Source organism: Synchiropus splendidus, chromosome 1, assembly GCF_027744825.2.
Source record: "Synchiropus splendidus isolate RoL2022-P1 chromosome 1, RoL_Sspl_1.0, whole genome shotgun sequence".
Lineage (NCBI taxonomy): Eukaryota > Metazoa > Chordata > Actinopteri > Syngnathiformes > Callionymidae > Synchiropus > Synchiropus splendidus.
In genome coordinates, this window is record NC_071334.1 from 6,543,996 (window position 1) to 6,568,592 (window position 24,597).

General features: G+C 43.7%; 1 protein-coding gene across 13 annotated transcripts in view; it reads right to left on the reverse strand.

Annotated features, from left to right (window-relative positions):
• Positions 1-1,006: 1,006 nt before the first annotated feature.
• LOC128762354 (discs large homolog 1-like protein) overlaps positions 1,007-24,597 on the reverse strand; it is a 92,586-nt gene continuing 68,995 nt past the window's right edge. For 11 of the 13 annotated variants that reach the window (XM_053870563.1, XM_053870580.1, XM_053870597.1 and 8 more), the window contains 15 exons: positions 24,124-24,268; positions 23,905-24,037; positions 21,398-21,554; positions 20,325-20,427; positions 11,946-12,060; positions 7,362-7,547; positions 7,232-7,295; positions 6,409-6,424; positions 5,294-5,335; positions 4,993-5,043; positions 4,626-4,727; positions 4,232-4,404; positions 4,058-4,167; positions 2,609-2,700; positions 1,007-2,426 (listed from right to left, as the gene is read on the reverse strand). In XM_053870563.1, the coding sequence (XP_053726538.1) occupies positions 2,320-2,426; positions 2,609-2,700; positions 4,058-4,167; positions 4,232-4,404; positions 4,626-4,727; positions 4,993-5,043; positions 5,294-5,335; positions 6,409-6,424; positions 7,232-7,295; positions 7,362-7,547; positions 11,946-12,060; positions 20,325-20,427; positions 21,398-21,554; positions 23,905-24,037; positions 24,124-24,268 (1,596 nt within the window). In that variant the 3' untranslated portion in view covers positions 1,007-2,319. Of the gene's footprint in view, positions 2,427-2,608; positions 2,701-4,057; positions 4,168-4,231; positions 4,405-4,625; positions 4,728-4,992; positions 5,044-5,293; positions 5,336-6,408; positions 6,425-7,231; positions 7,296-7,361; positions 7,548-11,945; positions 12,061-15,968; positions 16,509-20,324; positions 20,428-21,397; positions 21,555-23,904; positions 24,038-24,123; positions 24,269-24,597 lie in introns of those variants that run through there. The other 2 variants (XM_053870571.1, XM_053870667.1) reach the window with 2 other exon arrangements.

Genomic DNA, 24,597 nt, shown 5'->3' on the forward strand with positions numbered 1-24,597 from the left:
ATAAAGCATCTCAGGTTTGTTGGTGAGCTCCAGTAAACACATTTCATGTGAAGAGGCTGGCGACCAGTGGGATCTACACGTATTCCATTTCCAAAGACACAGGAGCCTCTTGTGATGGCTCCTGTGTGGGAGGCCTGTTTGAACCATATCTGAGAGGGAAGGTCCAACTTAAACACCCAAATGCAAATGGATGAAATTGACTTAGTAAAGCAGGAGCTCAGCAGCTCACTGTACCTCCCCAGCAGGGCAGGGGGGTCCAAACAGGTTTTTGTTCTGACCCGTCAAGCACACACAGCTTCACCAATCGTGGCCCTCGAGGGCCGGCTTGGACACCTCTGTTGCAGGGTTTGGTGGAGCCAACTTAACTCCTGTCTCTTTCACCATTACCGGAATATGGTACTGGATTTGTTGAAATGGGCGACAGATTTGTTGGGCCAAAGAAGTGGTGTATCATATTCCTATGGATTTCAATGAGCAGGTTATTGTCTCCTCTAATAAAAATCTGACGTCTATGGCGAGGCAAACTCCCAAACTCAATGTTTCGGTTGACAAATGCCAAAAGAAGGTGACTCTCCCAAACTCCTGGCAGCGACCGACATCATTGCAAAACCAAGAATTTGGAGCGAGTTTTCTCAGCAGGGAGTCTCCGGTAGATGCAAGGTGAGAAGATAGATTGAGAGTAGACCCCCTGTCACACTGGCAGGTCTTCCTGGGAGGAGGCCCCGGGACAGACCAAGCACACACTGTGGACACCCATGTTTTCCCCTTTCAGGCTTACGCTCTCCAGAAACACCATCTTCTAAAGGTGTTCATGAAGCTTCCTCAGCTGAGATGCTTTCAGGAAGGAAACCCTCGTGAGTGCAACTGAGGGGGGAGTGAGGGGGAGTTTTGGAACTATAGCGATGCTGATTATGATCACGATGTTGATGATGAAGATGCACGGTTTTTAAAAACATCTCAATGTGATGGAGAGAGGACGGAATGACAAGAGACTTGGAAGAAGAGAGAGGGGACTTAAAAAGGTACTTTTATACTTCTGAGCCTGTAGTCATCGAACAAATGTAGCCACGGTTCATATGCATTTGCCAGTAGGGTGCAGCAACTGTAAAACTTCAACATACATAGAATACAGTTTCAAATAGTGGATCAATACTTCAATATTGCCGCATCATCAGTTGGTGGCTTCTCCCTGTAATGAGCGCTGTGCGAGTTTCCACATGACCATCATGATGTAAGTTCACCTTTGGTCTCGGAGTGGAGGTAACCAATAGTGAAGCCTGCGAGACGGTGTCACGCGTATTCATAGAACTGAAGTTACATTTAGGTAACTTAACATTTCACCTTTGTTAGCAAACGCAGCTGTTTCACTATGAGCCGAATTAGCAACACTGACTAACACGTTCTCTTAGTCACAAGGTTTGTATTAGTACTTTGTGAGTCCTTATCTCAACATGTATGACTCACAAAATGGATTTTTTTGTTAGATTAGCATCTTAAGCATTTTTAGCTGATAGGTGCATCAGCGTAATGAAAGCCAAATCTACGCTCCAATAACATTTTGCTCACGCAAAAATATATATTTCTTTCAGGTTTTTCAATAAATTTAACTGAAATAATATTTTAAAATGTTTTTTAAAATGAAGACATTGTTGAATAATTATGATTTCATTCATTTTACTGACAATAATTTCAGCGATGACTTATATGCGTCTGTGTTTGATAAGTACAGGCTCCAGTCCGGCGCTTGAATAATCGATGGTGTATTATTCATTCTTAAAATAGGATCTATTCTTAAAATATATGACATTTTGTTCTTTTTCACGGGGGCATATTTTTAAAAAACTGAATGATGGACGGAAGGTGAGCGGGACGAGGGACAGCATGAGTCATTTCTGAACGGAAGAGAGCGGGCAGACGAGGAAGGGAGAAGAATTTGTCCCAAAAACATGCTCTTAAAGCTACAGCGTGCAAAAGTCTGCCTCTTGGTGACAATATTACCGTTACAAACCCAAACATGAATGCATCACCCTTCGTTAATATGAAAACAACAACAACGACGACAATAAGAAGAACAGAATCCGATGATGGTGCGTGTCGATTGAAACCGCCTCCTTAAACATTAAGGAACTGAGCTGCAGGAAGATCAGCCAATGGGCTGCTGGACAAGCGAGCTCCCCGCCTTTGTTTCAGGAAGCGACGTGGCCAGAAAAGTCTCAGTCTTCCTCGACTTCAAGTGTGTGAGAAGATGGAGGTGTGTAGGAGTGAGTCGGAGAGGAGGAGGAGGAGGAGAGCGATAACGTGGGAGGGTGCGGTGTAGATTCACAGTCGCTCCTTGGTGGGAACCCAGATGTACGGACCCGACTGCTCCTCGATGATCAGCTTCACCTGCGAGTAGACCTCCTCCAGAGTGGAGCCCTGGACGATGGCTGCGGACACACAGTGGGTCTTTACTAAAGTGCGCTCCAGATGAACTCTCTCCACATGTTAGTGTTCATCGAACCATGACAAAATCATGAATACGAATCAGAAAAAAGGCATTTTGCACATTTAGAAATAGTACGTTTTCCGAGTGAGCAGGAAGCCAAAGGGACGGAGGCGTCTGGCTCACCGGTGAAGTACTCTGTGAACTCCAGCTCCAGCTTGACAGCTCTGTCGAAGGTCTTTCTCGCCTGCTCCTCGCTCAGACGCTTGTTCATCTCGCTGCACAGACACACAACCATGTCAACAAGTTACACACTGAGGGGAAAAAGAGCCAACAGGTCATCATAACTTCGATCAACAACCGATTCATCCCACCAGCAGACACACGTCTGCAGTGCTAAAAAATACACCAGCTTCACCCAGTGTCAACAAGTGATGGGTCGATGAGGCGTCATGAAACAGTCTTGCAGGGTGAATGAAACAGAGTCGTAATTTTCAGAGGCCACTAGATGGCGCTCTTGGTTTAAGTGAGCTTTCATTGAATGAGTTGTTCAAGTCCAAACATTTTACAGCAGACAGCGCCATCTGGTGGCCTCTGAAAATCAGGACACTGTTTCATGAAACCTCATCTACCCTTCAATACCGTGTCACGAAGCCTCAGTATACAACTGGCATTACCACCATTTTCACTATTGCTTGTATATATTGTATATTTATACTACCACCATCACTTCTCAACACAATTTCCTTCAGTTCTGACATATTAAGCAGTGTGATAATAACAAACTACAGCTGTTGCATCATTTACAGCTGTGTGAATTGTATCAGTAAGAAGAGTGACAATGCTAACAGTACTTACACTATGCACCCACACTACTGCTCCTGCCAACTACCCCATATTCTACATTGAGAACAATGCCATTGTTTGCCAAAATACTACTAAACTGTCTCTTACTAAAAGTATCTTAGGAATTGTATTAACTCTCAGCTATACAGTATAACGCAGCTCCGTTACAAATGCAGTACTATACCTGCTAATACATTAATCATTAATATAATAAAAAAGTTCCTGATGATAACAAGTACTACTACATCATTTACGCAGAGTAATGGCCCCACTACGACGACTGGTGCTGCTGCTGCTGCTGCTGCTGCAGTAGAACTGTAAGGAATGCTTTCCACCACTAGCAGTTCCTCCACACTATTAGGACTAATATCATGATTACTAGAAGTGATGGGGAGATGAAGCATCAGGCTTGATAAAACAGTACTAATTCCCAGAGGCCACTAGATGGCGCACTTTGTTTGGAAATTGAGTGAGGTTTCATTGAATTGGTTGCTCAAGTCCAAACATTTTACAGCAGACAGCACCATCTGGTGGCCTCTGGAGATCAGGACACTGTTTCATGAAGCCTCATTGATCCATCACCAGTTACTGGTAGTACTGGCACTGCACTTTTTAAAAAAAACATTGATGCCCACTACTGCTCCAACGTATTATTTAAATAAAACCTGTGCTACCGTGAGTAGTACCACGATAACATCCTCACAAACTCTACTCATGCTGCAGTAGATGGTTGAGAAGTAGCACGACTGGTACTGTGGCTACTCTGCTCAGAAGTGACCAGAGACTTACAGGATGTTGTCGACATTGCGTGGTCTAATGAAGATGGCGATGGGATGGAGGCCAGCCAGCTGCAGACGCTTGATGGCGTTCCCTGATACGTCCAGGATACAGTGCTTCCCCTGCCAGGAGCGAGAGGGCCACATCAAACTCCGTCTTCCACTTCCACACGCGCGACTTCCTCACCTTGTCGGCCACTTCCTTCACAGACTGTATGCTGGTTCCATAGAGATGGTTGTTGTACTGGCCGGCCTCGATGAACTTGTGTTCCTGGATCTCTCGTTCCATCAGTTCTCTGGAGGACATGAAGTGATAATCTCTGCCGTCCACCTCGTAGTCTCGCCGGCTTCGCGTTGTGTCTGGGGGCGGGGGGGGTCATCATTTCAAACTCAGCTTTGATGACCTGATTTATAAACCTTATCTGAAGTTTCTTTGAGCTTCGGTTTCACAACACTTTACGATAAATGTGTCGAGCTAAACATTCACTCAGCCGCTGACAAGACGAAGAGCGGGTCGCCCTCCATAAGCATGTTTTACGTTTCTTCACCAGTTGCAACTGAGGCATTTTCCAAACACTCACGTGGGACGCAGGAGCCGAACTTGTCAGGGAACTCGGAGATGAGGTCATCGTTCACTCGGTCCTTCATTGGTCCGAGGATGATGACTGGCCGTGTGTAGTTCACTGAAAAAGAGTCGGTGATGCAGAAGAGTAAGACGCGTATCTCCTCTCATCGCTAAGCTATATATATATATATATATATATATATATATATATATATATATATATATATATATATATATATATATATATATATATATATATATATATATATATATATATAGATATATATATATATATCTATATATATATATATAGATATAGATATATCTATATATCTATATATATATATATATATATATATATGTGTGTATGTATATGGACTGACCTTCTTGCTGCATAACGGGTTGGTAGGTGAGGAAAATCTCATCTTGTCCAGCTGAGAAGACAAAGACACATCATGGATCTATTTATTTGTGTCGCTCAACACTCTCTGTGAGGCAGCTCAGACTTGGGCGACAGCTCTGGAAGAGCAGGCTGGAGGAGAGAGGAGCCGGCACAGACTGATGCACACAGAACCAAAACCAGCAAGACACGCCAGAGCATGTGCGTAGGGACCACACCACACTGACTGATGTTCACACACAGAGCGACAGGCGGATGGGGAGAGCGACAGGGTAGAGACTTACAGGAACTACTCTCACTATCGCTGGTGCCAGAGGTTACCAGCTCTGGAAGGACAAGACAGGTCAGAGTCAGCGACACAGACAAACATGGAGAAGCAAAGACAGGCGGACAAAAAAACGCACACACACGCAAAGTCATTCAGCTGTCAATCATTACCAGCATTAAAACAGTCACAAGTTGCTGGAGGTTATTTAGTTCTGTACTGTGATTTAGTGACACATTCACAGAGACTTGGAAAGACAGTGTCAGAGCAACGGTATGTGATGAACATTCAGCTTCTGAAACCGTTGACTAGTCAACCTGCATTATCGAAAGGTTATTAAAGTCTGTATTTAGAATACATAAACAAAATCAGATTTTAATCCAAATACTATATTACATTAGATTATTAAAAATATAAATATATATATATATATATATATTGAAAACATTATCTGCCCTGTAGTTAACAGCATGATGAGCTTCATTACGAATATCAAATATATATTTAATTGTAACAGCATTTCAGTGTAACAGCTCAAAAACAACATTTAGCCTTTGTTTTTCCAATGAATAATGTCATTCAAAAACATCTGAATTCCCTATGTACGTTCCTTTCAATAATTAAAAGTAGCATATGGTGCGCTTTTTAAAATAAGATGTTTATTAATGAGGACTATTTTTTTTAACTTTTTTATTATACTTCAATTTCAAGCAAGCGCATATTATATAGGAAAACGTTTTTTATGATTTGAATTTAGATTTTAGTTAATTCCAACATTTTAGATATTAAATGGATTTTTTTTTTAAATGCAGTGGGATCTGTGGAATAACAATTTATCCAAACCTCTTTGACTCTACTACTACTACTACTACTACTATAATAATAATAATATAGTAATACAAAAATATACCAATAACATTATTATTATTATTATTATTATTATTATTATTATTATTATTATTATTATTATTATTAATATTATTATTATTATTATTAATATTATTATTATTATTATTGTTATTAACATGGATATGTCCGTTATGACATGGGACAAAATATGCAATATGATTTGATGTTAACTGTTGTAGTGTGAGCGTCTGGCCAGATGGTGTCGCTGTAGGAGAGAAGACTCACCCTTGTCCTCCTGATCCTGCAGGAAGAGAAAGAATGAGAGACATCACTATATTACAACCTTTATCTGAGCAGCCAGCAAGTAGGGGGGGAACATACGCAGAAGAAAACAGCGAGTTGAAAGTCATGTAAAACCTGAAACGTCTGAAAAGCATTTAAAAAAAAAATCCTTAATGTTGAAGTTGTCCTTACGTCAGAAAAGTCACTAGTCAAAGTGTGCAATGACTCACACAGCCACTTCTGCAGCCAGTCTCACGGTTCACTCACACTGTAAAGCAGCAGCTCTGCACAGGTGATAACTGAAAGTGAACCTGCGAGCACACTTCAAAAGTGACGCCTGTGTCTGCAAGTGTGTGCTTGTATCAGAGACCATGAGGGAAGAGACAAGGCTTCGCTCTGATCCTGGGCTCAGGTTCCACCAAACTCTCTCCCTGCATGTCATAGTAACTGTCATCTGCTAGAAAACAATCCCACTTCCTGTTCACATGAACAATGTGGAAATAAAATCAGGAAACTTGAGAGGAAAATAAAAAAATAATTTGTTTCATATCACTGTCTATAAGTTTGAAATCCATAAATAAAAAAATCACAAAAAGAATATTATAATTCGTTAATCTGTTTTTTTATCATCATGTTCATACAAAGTTAAAATAAGTAACAAATTATGATAAATGTAAGTGTTTCCTTTGGGATAAGACTGAATATTATGAAGTATTGTTTCCCAAAATACAGTTAATGGGGGAGTCAGGTCATAAAGGAAATAGAAATAAAACAATATAATGTAAAATAATGACCTGATCCGTTGATATTTTCATGTCCAACTCACCGATCTGTCTTGCGATCTGCTCACTCTCACTGTCTTTAACCTGGAGCGCTCCTTTTTCTCCGCCCTGTGTGGACACCAGCGGTGAGGTCACCAGATACGTACAACATGAGCTCCTCAGAGTGAACGCTACCTTCTGCGGCTAGGGATCACCCCGACTTCGGGGCAGTTGGGGGGCGGGGGGCTGAGGTGGCGGGCGGGCCACCACTCTTCTTCGCCGGCGCTGCTCACGTGGAGAATCTCCCCGAAGTGGAAGGGAAGGACTTGGCTGGGCGGGTTGCTCTGGTCCGACACGCTGCCATCGTAGTCGAACAAAGCTCTGCAGGCAAGTCAGGTGGAGACCAGTCACTGAAGAGTTTCATCTCATTCCACGAAGTGTTGAGTAAATACTGACAGGAGATGAGGTATCATGAAACAGCATTGCAGGATTGATGAAACAGTGTCCTCATTTTCAGAGGCCACTAGATGGAGCTCTTGGTTGAGAAATGATGTGAGGTTTCATTGAATTAGTTGTTCAAATCATTTTACAACCTCATCTATCCTTCACTACTGTGTCATGACACCTCATCTACTCTTCACTACTGTGTCATGACACCTCATCTATCCTTCACTACTGTGTCATGACACCTCATCTACTCTTCACTACTGTGTCATGACACCTCATCTATCCTTCACTACTGTGTCATGACACCTCATCTACTCTTCACTACTGTGTCATGACACCTCATCTACCTTCAGTACAGTGTCATGAAATCTCTTCTACCCTTCACTACTGTGTCATGAAACCTCATCTACCCTACAATACTGTGTCATGAAACCTCATCTACCCTTCACAACTGTGTCATGACACCTCATCTACCTTCAGTACAGTGTCATGAAATCTCTTCTACCCTTGAATACAGTGTCATGAAACCTGAGCGACCCATCACTAGCAAACATCCTAAAACAGTGGACCTCCTACCCACAAGTCTGGTTGATTTGCAGCAGCTGCAGTGGCACACTTGACCTGAGTGACCTCAAGTGCTTTTCAACACGCTGCTAGTGAGGGCCCACATCTGTCTGAGCGAGTGTGCTAATCTGTTCCTGTGACCACAAACTCATCCGCAGGGAAAAGACCTGGAAAAGTAGGGCAAGAGCGTGTGTGTGTGTGTGTGTGTGTGTGTGTGCAAAGGAAGTAGAGCTTAAGTAACAGGCTTCCCTGAAGTCTGCATGGCGTTCATCAATAAAACAGAGGAGAGACATGAGACTGACAAATCAGGAGGAAATCAGGCAGACAGGCAGTGAGGCTGACGTCGGTGATGGAGAGGGAGACGTGTTTGAATGATGGAAAACAAAGAGATGAAACCTCTGAGAGACACAAACAGCCTCCAAGCAGCTGAGCTGGACACACAGCTGTCCACCACGGACCACGTGATGAAGAGAAAGTGAGGCGATGAAGCCGACAAGCGGCCGGATCTGAACTTTGGCAGGGAGAGATGAAACTGTTGGGTTTGACAAGTCACCCACCAACTGGAAGATGAGTCGGCATGAAGGGGTTGAAGGATTGCAGTGCTGTAACTTTGAGATTGTTGTAAACATGTCTTATATTGTTGTGAAATGTGGTGAGAAAGATGCGTTTCCTTTGTGAAATGGTCCAAGATTATTGCAGCCGCAGTGGTCCGTTTCAGACGGCAGGCTCAATGACACCCTGAGTTCATGTTCTGGTTTGACAATGGGTCAATATGACATCATCAGCTCATTTGCATATCGACGACTCCACACAGCCAGTGTATTTGAGAACCACAATGCCACAACATGGTAAGAAAATAGCGTTTAACGTACATTCTGCTGGGTTTATTTCCCGAGACGCACGATGATGCACGACGTTATGAGATGTTTGCACTTTTCAATACATCAAAGAAGAAAGTTGCTCATGTAATGTGAGAAGAAAACAAACTATAAATAAACTAAACATATTTTGTACGTTATTATGCCCTTTTGGACTTCATTTTTGATGTGACATTTTTGAGGTGAGAATGTAGCGCCACATCATGAAAATGTTCTCCAAGGATTTTAATTTTGTAATAAGAAAGAAGTCGTATTTTAAAAATGTATCTCCATCTTGGCTTCTGGTGATGTTGTTATTACAAGCTATCGAGGTCCAGCGCGTCTACTTCTGGCTTCTGGGTTTCCGATGCAGGATCTGGTGTAGCGGAATGAGGTCGGCCATCTTGTCTACAACTCCGTACTCTTGGAATTATGAGCTTAATTTAGCGAAAATAAAATCTGAAATGTGAAGGAGAGCCAGAGCCACGAGTGAATGCACGCCAACACATATGTGGCATAGAGTGTTGGCATTTAAAAATGTAGCTAGCCAGAGAGAAGCTGAATTAGACGTTGCTGGTGATAGTTCACTTTCATCCTCTTCTTTCTCTTACCAGCTTCTCCATTCAGGGGTCACGGCAGACCATCTCCCTCCATCTCACCCTGTCCTCTGCTTCCTCTTCTCTCAAACCTCCAAACCTCATGTCCTCCTTCACCACCTCCATCCATCTCCTCTTTGGCCTTCCTCTCCACCTTCTGCCTGGCAGTTCCAACCTCAACATCTTCATCTACCAATGTCCTGGCTCTCTCTCTCTCCTCTGTACATGTCCAAACCATCTCCATCTAGCCTCTCTGACTTGGTCTCCTAAACACCTGAGCACATGTGCTGTCCCTCTGATCCTATCATCATCCTGCTCACTCCCAGAGAGAAGCTCAGCATCTTCATCTCTGCTACCTCCAGCTCTGCCTCCTGTCTTTTCCTCAGTGCCACTGTTTCCAGTGACAGTTCACTTTCATGTGAAAAAAAAATTCCTTTTCCAAAAACAACAACACAAAAGAAGATAGGAAGTATTTGGCGTAGTATTTAATACCTATCAAATTTTATTCCATATATATTTTTTATTTTTGTTGAAATATGAATGGATTCATCCTCACCGTTGAGGTGACTTCATACTTCCTCTGCAGCGATGACTACATTTCTGCGAGGAGCTCAGGAATCATTTCAAGGTCTCAGGAAATAAAGCAGTGAACCTGCGAGCACCTGGATCATCCATCATTGTCAGAGGTTTGGCTCCTGCGTCTGGTGACTGCCATGACCGACCAATCATCTTCTCCAGTGGTAGATGCTCATTGGTAGAGAGGAAGCAATTGTTTCGTGCTGCAGGCGCCCCTGAGTGTGTGTGTGTGTGTGTGTTGAGGTGTGAGCACCGTATGTTAAGGAAACTGACAACCTGGTTCTCAGAGGAAATACAGCTAAAACAAGGTGACCCAGGTAGGACTGAGCGAGTGTGTGTGGGTATGTTTTGCCATACTTGAGCGCCAAGTCTTGACAAGCCACTATCTTGTGAGGACATTTTGGACTGTCCTCACAAGGTTTAGTGGGTTATTAAAATGAGTTTATTTTTATTGGGGCAGGTTTGGTTCAGAGTCCTGGTTCAGGTGAGCCATGTGTTTTGGATGGTTAGGTTTACTTTTTGTTCACCATTGATTTCTATCTTGTGGTCAAAAAATCCTTTATCTCATGAATCGAAGTAAAGCCGAGTAAACTCGTGAACATTTGTTTACCCCAACAACCCACCATAGCATTCTTGAGAGTAACCCCACCTACATGGTAATGGATAACATTGTTGTTGTCCACTCTTCCTTTGAGTTACATTCAGAACAGATACAAAATGTGTGATAAATATGCCATTAATCGTGAGTTAACTCAGCTTTAGTGCGATTAATTGAGATTAAAATTCTTCATCTATTGACAGTCCTCGTTTTTTTCTTATTTTTACTTTTTAACCTGGCAAAATATAATGAAAACAAAGGCTTCACCTGACAAACCTGAGGCCATTTGAGACACCAGGTGGTGTCACCAATGACTCACCACCAAACCTGTAGTCAGCAGCTACTTTTCTCTCCCCAAAACTGAGTAACATGCCAGGAGAACCTCACCAGACCTGCTGATGAAGCTCAATATTTAATCCAACATGTCTTCCGACTCTTCTCAGACCCCAGTGTGACATTAAAAACTAAAGCCACGTGGAGCATCTGGAATGTCGTGTGGTGTCCCCAGCAGCCGAGAGAAACAAAGTTCTCCACCCCACACAAAGACGCGACGTGAATTTCAGAACTGCGATCGACCCGCTTGCAGATCGACAGACAAACAGAAGGGAATCGGATCAAATCCCAGGTGGCAAATATGGAGGCGGATGTTTGCAGACCACGATCCACAGAGTGGATCTGACCTTTAGTTTCATCTCCCGTGTGTGTATGTGCGTCAGCTGCACTCCTCCATTCAAGGGTTTGTTGTTTTCTATTCAATGTTTCCTACAGAAATGACACAAGTGAGAACCAGCACTCACATGCAGACGTGAATTTCACAGGGGTCAGAGCATGAAATGAAGGCTGATTTTGTCAAGTGAAATGAGATGAGGCTCAGTTCTGCTGGTCGATGGCGGTTAGCGTCACTAGCTGCAAGCAGTCACGCGTCGACTGGTGGTGCTGACTCAAAACAAAATAAAACTGAGGTGTCAGAGGAGAGGGATGCTAAAGTGTGATGTCGGCACTTCAGAGTGTGAGAATCGCTTTCTTCAAACAGAAGGAGGTGATGGAAGTGTGTGAGACACTGCAGCTTCCGCAACTCAGATCCTGGCTCTCTCACACACCACGAACAACTGCTCACCTGGGTGTCGGTGTGTGTGCCTACCTGACGTAGAGCGTGCGTTTCTGTGTGGAGCGCAGCGATGTGGAGCTGGAGCTGATACTGCTGGTCATCATCTGCTCCCTCAGGTCGTGGATCTTCGCCTCGAAACGACTGTATTCTGGAAACACACGTCACAACTGAATAAATACCGGAATATTCAGGGTTGGATTGGGTTGTGCGTAAGAGCCGAACCGGATTGAACAACACTGGACTGCACTGTCACATGGTCCGGAAAGAACTCATGATGCAGGTAAAGTGCTGATGTAGATTCTGATGGAGAACTTGAAACCGTGAATTTAATAATAGTAATATTTATTAATAGCTTTTATTTCACAGTATTTTTTTTCTTCTTTTTTTTTTAACCTACGACTTTGGTCATACTATTTTAGTTTTTTGTATTTATTCATTTTTTTAAACTCATTTTTATCAGGGGCCATACTGAGGATGCTATTGAGTTAAATATAATTTCATTTTATATATATTTTTTATTATTTTATATCATTTTTTTTCAAATAATTTTTATATGAGGATATAATTTTATTTATTTATAATTTTTTTTCTGAGGCCAAACTAACATATTCCCCGTGCCAACCAGGCCCCATCCAAACAAGCTTCTGAAGCCACCTCATTGAGAACCATGGCCCCAGAATTAGAGATGTGGAGGGTCTGAGCCAGATCAGAGCTGTCACCAAGAAATAACAACAGTCCTTTAAACAACAGATCTATTACTAAAAAAGGACACATAAAACTAGTGAGATAGTACGGACTTCAAGAGAGGCATTTTCCACTGACTGGTGTCCGACTTCCTCCATGAGCACCGTTACTGAAAAGGAAGCCGCAGCAGACTAACGTAGCCAGACAACCAGAAAACCGTGTGTCGGCGGTGAGCCATGTCAGGCAGCTCTGATGTCAGCTGGAAGAAGCAGCAATCTCTGCTGATGCGCCGCCGTTAGCATTAGACACGCAGGCTGACTTCGACAAGTGGAAGGGAAGCGTGGTGAGTTTTCAGCTGAAAATGTTGTCAAACTCTCTTGAATGTCATGTTTTCCTCGTACAGTTTTTGCTCAACAGAGAGCCGCTTTTGATGATTCACCATGTTCAGTCACTCGCGTAGCGTTTTGGCGCACTCGACCCAAGTGCTTTCATGGAGGGGATTTGAGGAGCGCTTGGTGAATTGAGATTTTACTACAGCTGCACGGGAAGAGTGGCGTGAGGGCGTGAGACAAGCCTTGTTTGGGCCAAAAGATCGAGAACTGTGATGTAGCTGCATAAGCTAGCTAGCCAAGCTCTGATGCTAAGACTGCAGTAATTCCAACTGGGAATCAGAGATGAGGTTCTGCAATGCAAGGTATGAAACTGCGAACCTGTTGAGTGCTTCCAACAAAGGCTTCAGAGAGTCAGAGAATCACGTTTAGTGGGAGCCATTATATCGCTGCTACAATAAAGCGCTCAGGACAGAATGAAGCCATGGATATGGAGAGCAAGTTGCTATGGTCAAAAGATCGCGTATCAAAAAGAGAACAGCATATGGCTAATGGCTACGTTCAACTTAAAGCTAAATATAGATCAGACTTGGCTCAACATCGAATGACATCATGACCAGTCATGAGATTGTGACTGATTCTTCGTCAGATGATGCTGCGAGATGTCAGAAGCAATAAGAGGGAAATTTTAACCCTCGACTTCCTCCTCCCAAGTCACTGTTGTTAGCGCTGTGCTAACCAGGCTCACAGAAACATAACATAGCAACCTGACTGAAGGAGAATTGTGAGTTTAAGACATTCGACTTTGTACTATTTGAACTGATAACACACCACTTCTTTCTGCCAGAACTTTCTTTTAGCATATTCTGTTCAATGGATTTGGGCCCCAAGATTGAAATTAGCGGTAATGATGGGTAGATGAAACAGTATTGCAAGGTTCATGAAACAGTGTCCTCATTTTCAGAGGCCACTAGGTGGTGCTCTTGGTTTAGAAATGATGTTCATTGAAGTAGTTGTTCAAGCCAAACATTTTACAGCAGACAGCGCCATCTGGTGGCCTCTGAGAATCAGGACACTGTTTCATGAAACCTCATCGAACCTTCACTAATGTGTCATGAAGCCTCATCTACCCATCACTAGTTAGAAGTAGTAAAGTTAAATAAATCTTTCCCTCCCACCATCTCTTGCTGCCCTTGAGCCAAAACGTTCATATTTGAACCTTGATATTCTCGTACTGACTCATCTCTCCCGGTCTGTGTGGCAGTAAAGTGCATTGAATTGTTCATATTTTAATATTTTTCGGTGCAGCAGCTACACTTCAATCTCATGACCCAATTTTTATCTCCAAGTGGCCTTAAAAATGCCACAGTGCCTCTTCAATTATGTGCATAATTCACAGACACGCTAAAAGTGGAGGGGAAAAAGACAGCGTACATAATGTGGATGGAACCTTCCTGTGACGTCAGCAGGGCGCTGGGTGCGACACAAAGCACGACGATGGTTTCATCGCTGAGTCTAAATATTGTTGCTCGATACTGGATTTAACCTCACATGTGATGGCAACCCAGCTGGCGGAGCGCCTGCTCGACCCCGACTGAACCGCCCGCCTGTGTGTGTGTGTGTGTGCGTGCGTGTGTGTGTGTGTGTGTGTGTGTGTGTGTGTGTCCATGAACCATTACCGCTGACTACAGAATCTAATTAACCCTGAGTAATTCAATGATACCAGAGGTACACACGAGTGAGAACACACGACCGCGCACACAAACACGAGCCGCTTCATTTGCAGCGTTCACAAATAGTTTTCATTTCCCTCTGTGTTTAGGAAGGTCTGAAAATGTCTTGCTTTATTATATCAACAAGGAGACACTTTAAATCAGCACAGACACCATCAACACATGGGACAAAAAAGTCACTAGAATAAAACTCGTAGGAACACATGTTCGACCCAAATCAGACAATAGTTGCTAACCTGTGGCGGCTAATGTAATGGAGGTGGCATAAAATGGCCCCGTGTACATTTTTCTAGCACACACTTACATATATATATATATATATATATATATATATATATATATATATATATATATATATACATATATATTGCACTGCTCTGCATGTCAGGACTATGGCAATAAACTATGGTATTAAGAAATGAATTAGCACGCGCAAACTTCTACTCTGGTGACAGACAAACATGATGAAACCATCGATAGGGCAAAAGCCAGCGAAGCAAACAGTTAAATAACCTAAATAGAGCCGTCTGAAGGTTAAGAAAACTGTTGCTAACTTAAAAGGTTAGCAGGGTATGCTAACTGATAAGAGTCATTTGATTAAAAAAAAGCCATTTTACTGTCGAGAAATGCATGAATTACTGCCCCTGTCAACCTATAAAGTAACTCTATGAAAACCTACTGCTCGGTTACTAACCCTAAGCCACGACCTGAGAACACCATGCTAAAAGCCCCCACACAAAGGCTGCCTAGCATGCTACATTGGTGAGCTGACCATGAAGAACATGAGAGCTTTAAAAGCACAACACCAATGATCGAGTGTTTACATCTGCAAGCCGACCAACCTCACACAATGCTAACTAGCTAGGTAGCGTGCACCATGTCTACTCTCGGAGGAACAGGTTGGAGTTTGAGTCTCACCAGGATGGATCTCTACAAGAGAGTCCACACACCTGCAGAGTATTCTTCCGGTCACTGTAGAGCTTGAGACCACACAAATCCACTGGAAAAACGGAGAGCTCTGTCTCTTAGCTCAGCTCTATCCAAACCTCACAAGTGCTGCTCCCCATTCATCCGTGCTTCTCACGCCCTTCCCTCACAGAATAACTTCATGCCGATCGACTCCTTGTACAAAGGCAACATGCTCAGAATCCCACTTCTTCTGGAAGCCACACAAACATTTCTCATTCAGTCCAGGAGGACAGACTATTGCGCTGGAATCACTCAGAAGCTGAGCTGATCCAAGTGGAGAAGTGAGTCAAGCAGAAGGGTCCAAAAATACATCCATCAACAGCAGAGTGGATGGTACTCACACACACAGGCGGCCGCAGACTCTGAGGAAGAGAGCGGAGACAGAGGAGCCGCTGCAGAAGCGTGAGGCGTGAGGAGGCGAGCTGGAGTGCAGAGATGAGCATCCGTGCAGATGCGCTTCCTTCCTCTCTCTTTCTACTATGCTTGTGTCTTTTTCTGCTTCTGTGGTGCCTTCACTGACTCCTCCCACTGTTTGGCAGCCACACACACACACAGTCACACACACACATTATATCCTTAGGTCACTCATGCAGGAAGCTGAGTCCATGCCAGGCTCTCCTGCCCTACTTTGGCCACGCACACGCACAGTTACACACACACACACACACACACACGCCAACCCTTGACCCAACCGCATGTTGTGTTTTAGGAGAGAACCTTATTCACTGCGAGCCTGCTGGATTTCCACGCTCGATAGGAAAAGTTTTGTGCTTCAATTTGCACTTTTATCAGTTCCACTTTGTAACCGATAAGACATTCATTTCAAATCTGCCTATCTATCTTTTTGACAGTGGAACTTCCACTGCATTCAACCATGTGCACTGAGTTATGTTTCCAGGCTGATAATGTGTGAATGTAGATGTATGTTAAAGGACCTTTTTTTAAAATACTTTAAAAATGTGTTTTTAACCTTTTTCCTCCTGAAGTCTCATCACTTGATACATAGTTTTATATACAGACTCCATTATATATATATATATATATATATATAGTTTACCAAAATAAAAATATATAGGTATATTTATTTGTATATTTGTACATGTACATACATACATTTAAAATATAAATGTATATTTATTATTACTTTCCAAAGAAATGTTTGAAAGATACGGTACAAACAAAAACAAAGCACCGTTCTGTGCGTCTTAACGTTGGGCAACACAGCACAAAAAACGAAAGGATGAGAGGAGGAAGACAAGAATGGCAGGAGAGAGGGGGAGACAGAAAGGAGAGGAGGGTGAGATGAAAAAGAGGAGGGGGAGGGTCGACGACAGAGACTAATGGCTGTGAGGCTCATGTTCTCTCTCCTCTCCGTCCTCCCTTCATTCACCTCCACAGTTCCTCGCTGCCTCCCTAGAGGAGCATTGTTCCCTTCTTCCTTCTCTGCCGCTCTCCTGCCTCTCCAGCGCTGGAGTGTGTGTGTGTGTGTCTGTGTGTGTGTGAAATGATCTATGCTCAAGAGGAATTAAGTGGAATGCAGAGGGAAGAGCTGTCACAGCAATATTCGAGTCTCACTCGGTTGGGTCAGATGACTTACGTGTGGTCGGATCGATAGAAGGCTGCGGGTCTAAAAATAGCTTTTGCTGGATGCGGGTCATGTATAATTGATGCGGTGGTGTAAGATACACTGATGAACTCACGGGATCAGAGGAACAATGCACATGATGGGAGTCAACAGACGTCCCACTTTCAAATGGCTCTCAGGAGGGGCTCCTGAGACAGCACGTCACATGACCCTGGCATGTGGTGCCATCTCCATGCAAGGAAGCCCGTGACATGTGTCAACGCTGAGAAAGAGCCGCCATGGTCCTGGATGAGAGTAGTGACACAACAACCCCACAGGTGGGTGGAAACTTCACAGCAACGTCTGATGGAGCAGCACCACTACTGGATGTCAAGTGAGCAGAGGTCAGAGGGGACTTCCAGAGTACTACTGCAGTTCCACAAAACAGGAAAGCATCACAGACTGAGGGACACCTTTGTTTATGTCCACCTGGAGAGGACAACTTTACTGTGTACTCAACAATGATGGTACACTCCAACACAGAGTGTTGGTGAGAAAGCCTCGACAGTTTCCTGTGCCTTTATAATCTGCTAAGACAGTCAGGTATCACTTCAAGACCAAAGGTTCGGCTGTGACTTGACTCAAATGAGGAGACACACATTCTCCAGGACATGAACGGCAGAGGGCAACTTATCGACCACGAAGATCAGAAGCCTGGTCCTGAGACAGACATGGGGGCGACATGTTCGAAGAGTCAGACACTGCAACCTTCAGATACAACCACAATGCAGCCTTATGATAGCAGCAAAACCAAAGACTCTTTCACACGATCCCCTCAGTCATAAGACGCCACTTTGCATTACTCCATGAAATAAAACACAATTTGATTTTTCAATTTTCTTTGCATCAGATAAATAAATGTAAATGAAAAAAAACTCGAATTGTTGTATAGATTTGCATATTTGTGTTAAATTCTGCTTTGAAAGTATATTTACATTTTAATAGCACAAAATATCCATGAAAGTCGAATATATCAACCAGTTGTTGCACCCCTAATTTAGCTCAACTGCACTGATTTTAAAAATAATATTAGGGATGTGTTACACATAAAGTTATTTTGAGGTTTTTTTTTTCATATACCAGTATATATTGTTGTTTGAACAACCTCCCTCAATATGTTTTTCTAGTACATGGGTGACGGTCACAAGTTTCACTGCAGTACAAACACAAATTTGACAAAACACGCTGCTGTAGCCACTGTAGTATCGGTTTCATGGTATCGGCCACCATTCAATGAGCACGGGCACGAGTACTCAAGCCCAGTACCCAATACAGACTACTGTAATTTATGCCTATACATTTATATAAAATAAACATTTATATTCCACAGAATTTCATATTACTCAATACTTTGTAATAAAAGCAAACTCTACATTTCATTACGTCTTCCTCAGATCAGCATACTGTACATTAACTTTTCTTCTACTTTCAAAGTCCTAAACTCCTTCTGAAAAAGTAGAAATACTGTATGTCCCTGCTGGCGTCAGAGATGCAGAGGCAGCGTGACAAACGTATCTTTATCTCACTTCGACACTTTCACGGCTGCAGCTGAGCCGCTGGACCAGTAAAGAAAAAGACTTATTTTGGGGGCAAAAAAAAAAAAGCAGATTTAACAGTTTTTTGAGGCTTTTTCTCTCCTGGCAAACACTGACTCGGTTTCCACCTGCTGCGAGAAGATTAGCTGCAAATATTTACAACCGCCGCACAGAAAGAGCAGAACGCCAGTCACACATGTCGAAGGATTTTGGAGGGAGGAAGCAGCGCTTTTCCACTCACAACAAGAGTATGGCAAACCTGCCGACTTAATGCGGCGCGAGGCCATCTGGCGTCCTGGAAACAAATCTACTGCTGCATCAGCTGAAAACAGCGCACACACAGACACCATCGTTCCACACCACGCTGAAGTTGTTACTATATTTAAATTAAAAAACAGATTTTTTTCTTTTTTTATTGCTCATGGTCATGATGAGTAAGTCAGTCCTGGCAGAGAGCGTGTGCATGTGTGCCACGGCTCTGTCACCACATCGACCAACACGTAGATCACAGCTTAGTGCGGACAGAAGGTCGGCATGGACGCGGCGCTGCGGTCAGTACAGTCATCTGCGGTGCACACCTTTAACCAACGTGAACTTCAATGGCCTGAGCAGCTTTGTGCGCTGTCCAAGGTGCTGACCGCACATGACAGCCAATAAACACACACGCTGGCCTCCGACAGTTTTTAGAGCTGAGAGGGAAATCACTGTTGGTGCCTGAAAACGCTGTCACCACACAAACACACACTTGTAGTGCTATCTTTGTGGGGGCCTCTCATTGCCATCATCCTTTCCCCAGCCTCTCAGCCTGAACCCCACCGTCCAAAACACAAGACCAACCTTAACCAGGACTTAAACCCAATTATAATGACCCAGTAATTTTGAAGTTTTGAGGCTATTGAGGCTTAACCTTGTGGGCACCAGCAAAATAATGTCCCCACAAGTACAGATAAACAAGAAATGACACTGCTACACTCATGCAAACACACTTTTGAATGCATAAAAACAAAAAAACTGCACAATATGAGCTTCATTTTGGAAAGATGATGACTCCCACAGGGGGTGGGGGTGCGACCCTGCTGGTTCTGAGGCCTTCCCACCAGATGCCCATGCAAATGAGGAGCTATAACTTCCAGACTGCATGGTTGAAACTGCAACAATGGCCTGCAGCAACGCTGCCATGTTTATGCATGCTTCACGGTCCGATACTTTTATGGTCTGATACCTTTATCTCTTTCATCTCTTCCTCTTCTTTGGCCAAGCATCTTTCTGTTCAATGGCTGGCAACTGGTTACACCAGGTGAAGTCACCGGTCGCACATTTACCTTGCACCAAGAGGCCTCTCAACCATTTATATATAATCTATAGACATATGTACAAAGCTCTATAACAGAACCTGGAAGCTATGTCATTTTTTTGAAAGGTTATGTACTAGATAATATAAGATTAGAATAGACTCATGACTAAAATTCACACCAACTGCTCGTGACAACAGCTTTCAGCACGCTGTCCGTGGTGCTGATCCCAAGGTCCCGACTCACCTTCAGGTCGGTACTGTGCTACTATGGTGACGGTCTGTCCAGCGTTCTTCAGCGCAGCAGCGGCTTGCTCATGTGTCGCACTGGACAGATCCACGCCGTTCACCTGAACAAACGCAGAAATAAGCCAAGATGAGAAGGATTTCCACACCTTTGCTTGGTGTAACGGACTGAATTATTATACTATATCACAATAAAAGACACTTTTTTGAAAACTATTTATGATTCTCATCCTTTGGAAACCATAATAATACATATTATTCATATTCATATTCATATTCATATTCATATTCAGATTCATATTCATATTCAGATTCATATTCAGATTCAGATTCTTATTAACCTGTCGGTGAACTTTATGTTGTCCACAACAAAGACTAATACATAAAGTGATTGAGGGCAGGAGCGTCTCTACAGAAACAGAGCGCCCCCCTAGCGTCAATAGGAAGTTGACGGTCACTTAGTTTCAGGCTCATGTCGAAAATAAAAAAACTCCAACAAATGTTGAGACATGGGTAAGTTTTGTGTTTACTAACAAACAGGTTAGTCAAACAAAATTTTCATGTTGTTGTGATTTAGATTTTTGATCAGTGAAAAGCAGAATGGCGTTGACAGAGGATGGTGAGGCTTCCCAGGCAGGTGCATCAGCCATTTTTGTAGTCCAGTGTGAGAGGCTTTATTATGGAGGAAGCTGTTATGAAAACTTTAATGATATAACGCAAATATTTCATTGCGTTGTCATATGTTTTGCAGATCAGATAACCAATTAATACAGTTTTTACAGTAATATACAATACAATTATTATATCAAGAAAAAGCCAACTTCATTCATCACAAAATTATTTTTCAATAATAACAGCTCTTTTTTTCAATTTCCAAAAGTATTGATTTTAATATGAAAAATGCTATATCCAAAATAAAAACATAACTTTTTGTATTATCACTGTAATGACATGATAATTACAACAAACACATCAAGCAACACAATAGCCACAGACTGTTCTTCATGATCTGAGATGTTTTCTCCAAGATGAAGTCTAAATAAGGGGAGGAAGATCGACAGGGTCTGCGCTCACCGAGAGGATGCGGTCTCCCTTGCGCAGCTCCCCACACAGATCGGCTGGACCTCCAGCCAGGATGAAGGAGATGAAGATGCCCTCTCCGTCTTCACCCCCCACGATGTTAAAGCCCAGACCGGTGGAGCCTCGCAGGAGAACCACCCGTCGAGGATCCCTGACATAAATCACACCAGCAAAAACACATCACTTCTCTGAAATGACCACAAGAAGACTGCGCTGCTTCTGCCTCTTGTCCAGCAGGTGTCAGTGTTGCACTAATTTTCACACTCACTGGTCGCTCATAGTTGCAGTAAACAAACACAGGCAGACACAGAGTGTTTCCACGTCTCAGCTACTGCGAAAAAAATGAACTTGCAGTCGCACCTATTTAACACACACACAAGCAGAGGAAAGCAGCACATCATTCAGCTACACACAAAGGTCTGTGTCTCTATCCATGCTGGGACCTCCACCATTGCCATAACCCTTTCCCCAGCCAATCACCTGAAACCTAACCATCCAAAACGCATGGACAAACTTAAGCAGGACTTATTTTGGAGCTTTAATCCTCAAGTTGAGGCTTGTGGGGTCCGGCCAAATCATCCCCGCGAAGGCATAAGCTCCTCACAAGGAGGTGTTTTGGCAAGAATTGCTCCCCACAAGGCATGACAAGTAGACACACATCTCTACACACGGACCAACACACACATGGTTTTGCTATCCTTAAGGGGACATTGTCAGGAGCTCTCATTGTCATAACCCTTTCCCCAGCCTCTCCCTCTTAAACCTAACCATCCAAAACACATGGCTCACCTTCACCAGGACTCTGAACCAAATTGAAACCCAGTTATAATGGCCCTGTTATTCTGACATGCTCATCCTCAAATTGAGGTTTGGACTTGTGGGGACCCACAAAGCAACATGCCCCCACACGTGTGTGTGTTTCCAAGAATTAGTGGCCACATACACACTAGTAGACCAGAACAAGACACTCAAATGTAGAGAGACAGAACACACGTATCAACACAACCCCATGCAGACACACAACACACAGCAACGTGATCAACACACCCACATGAAGAAGCACAAAGCAAAGCCACGGCTCTACACTGCAACGACGAAAGAAACCTGCACAAGAGACCCACAAACCGCCACACACATGAACACGCCGAAGTGTGGTCATTGAGACTGAGTTGATGTTCTGGTCGTGTGTGTCCCACTCAGCCAAAGAGCTCTGCCCTCCACCTGAGACTCAGAGTGGAGCCTCTGCTTCTCCCAGTCACATCAGCCTCTCAAATCAAGACAAGCTCCCACTACAAAGACCAGTGGATGAAAGCAGAAGACAAAAATAGAACACGAGGGTCAGACGTCCGAATGTCCATTCAGCAGTCGCCCGTCTGAAGCTTATCAGATTTGCTCGCGTCAGAACGCTGCCATTGGCCGGGGAGGTTGTGACGGAGCGAGTCACGCTCTGGTCACCACGGTGACGCCGCTGACGACAGAGCGTAATCTGTCCATTAAAGATGGATTACAGACAGTGTGTGTGTGTGTGTGTGCATATGTGACCTGAGTATAAATGCCAGATAAAAATTCGGAACCGCCATCTGCCCTTTCCCTGCCAAACACACGGCAGCAGGAGAGGTCAGCCGGTGTGCGTTGTGGGCTGTCGAGGAGAGGGCGCGTTCTGACGTTACGTAACAGTTGTCAAGCCGAAATTATCACACGCACCAGTGTCACAAAAGAGTTCAGCACCACAGAAAACGGCAAGCTTTCGTTGTTAGTAGGGATGCGACGATCGATCGCCCACCGATCATGATCGGCCGATATCAGCGTGATCGGTGAATGCCAATCACTACCTGTCACTGCCGACCACCATGCTGATCACGTGACAGGTTGTGATGCGTGGGAGTTTTCTGGGCTCATGAAAGTGAGACCGCTGCTTCCTCAGCGGCAGGCTGACTCAACACCTGCCGGTCCGAGCATGACATTCAGAAAGATAAGAAAGCCTTTCTCAGGGTGACAGAACAGTTTTGTAGTCGGGTACAGCGTTGCAGCCGCCTGATTCAGAAACTTTTGGAAACTTTTATGAATGCAGTGCACTCTGTCTAGGGGTCGCGCTTCAAGCAGCCAGTATGCAAATGTTTCACAGACACAGCAAACTCTCTCGAGATTCACCAAAATGCAATGTCTCACATCGAATTCAACGTTTTTTTGACAGAATAGTTGCTGCATTCTGCAAGGTTTTTCTGTCTATCCCCTCCTTGAAGAGGTGTATGAAAAAGTGTTTGAATTAAAATGATTTCATTTTGAAATTCATTGTCAATCCATGTGATCGGTATCGGTGATCGGCAGTCTGGCTGATCAGTGGTGATCGACAGCAAAAATCCTGATCATAGCTTCCCTAGTTTTTAGTTTGCTGACACGAAAGATGATAAAATACAACTGAAAGTTTGCACTGAACACAGTTCTAGACACAAACTTCCACTCTAACATCTCATGTTTCCACCTCTTCCGGAGGAGCTTACCTGGAAACCTCTTCCTCTCCGGTCATGGTCCTGGACAGTGGCGAGTACCTGGGAGTGGTCAGAGGGGCTGGACTCACGGACTGACTCCCACTCATGTAGGGACTGACGTGGTTGTCCGGGTGAGGGGAGTACGCTAGAGGAACACACGCACGACCAGAGAGTACCATCAGGCTCCAGTCTGGTGCTGTAAATTTATCACTTCATAAGTGCCGCACTCACAGTTGGTGACGTCGGGCGGAGGAAAACTGTCGTTGATGAAGAGGGAGGTGTGTTTGCCCACGCGCAGGTAAACCACGTCAGGGGTCGACTTCAAGGCGGCGACAGCGTCTTCGTGACTCACCTCCTCCAGACAAGCACCGTTCACCTGTAGACACCCGGAACAACCCATCAGACACTGTCTCTCTCTCAGTATTTCCACACTGTGGGAGCAATAAAGGGCGTCTGACCACCATCGCGACTTCTGACAATTGCTCTGTTATCCTTAATGTTTTTATCAATATTAGTATTTACAGTAGAGGTTTCTACTTCGACTTTAGACAAGGACGAGAGGAGTGTCTGTATCAGAAGAGATCCATAGCAGAGGAATTAAAATTTAAATTAAGCGTCATGAAAATAAATAAATAAAACTCTTCTCCTGGAAAAAAAACCCCACTCAAAAACTAAGAAAAACTAAATGAGAGGTTCAACCTCTTA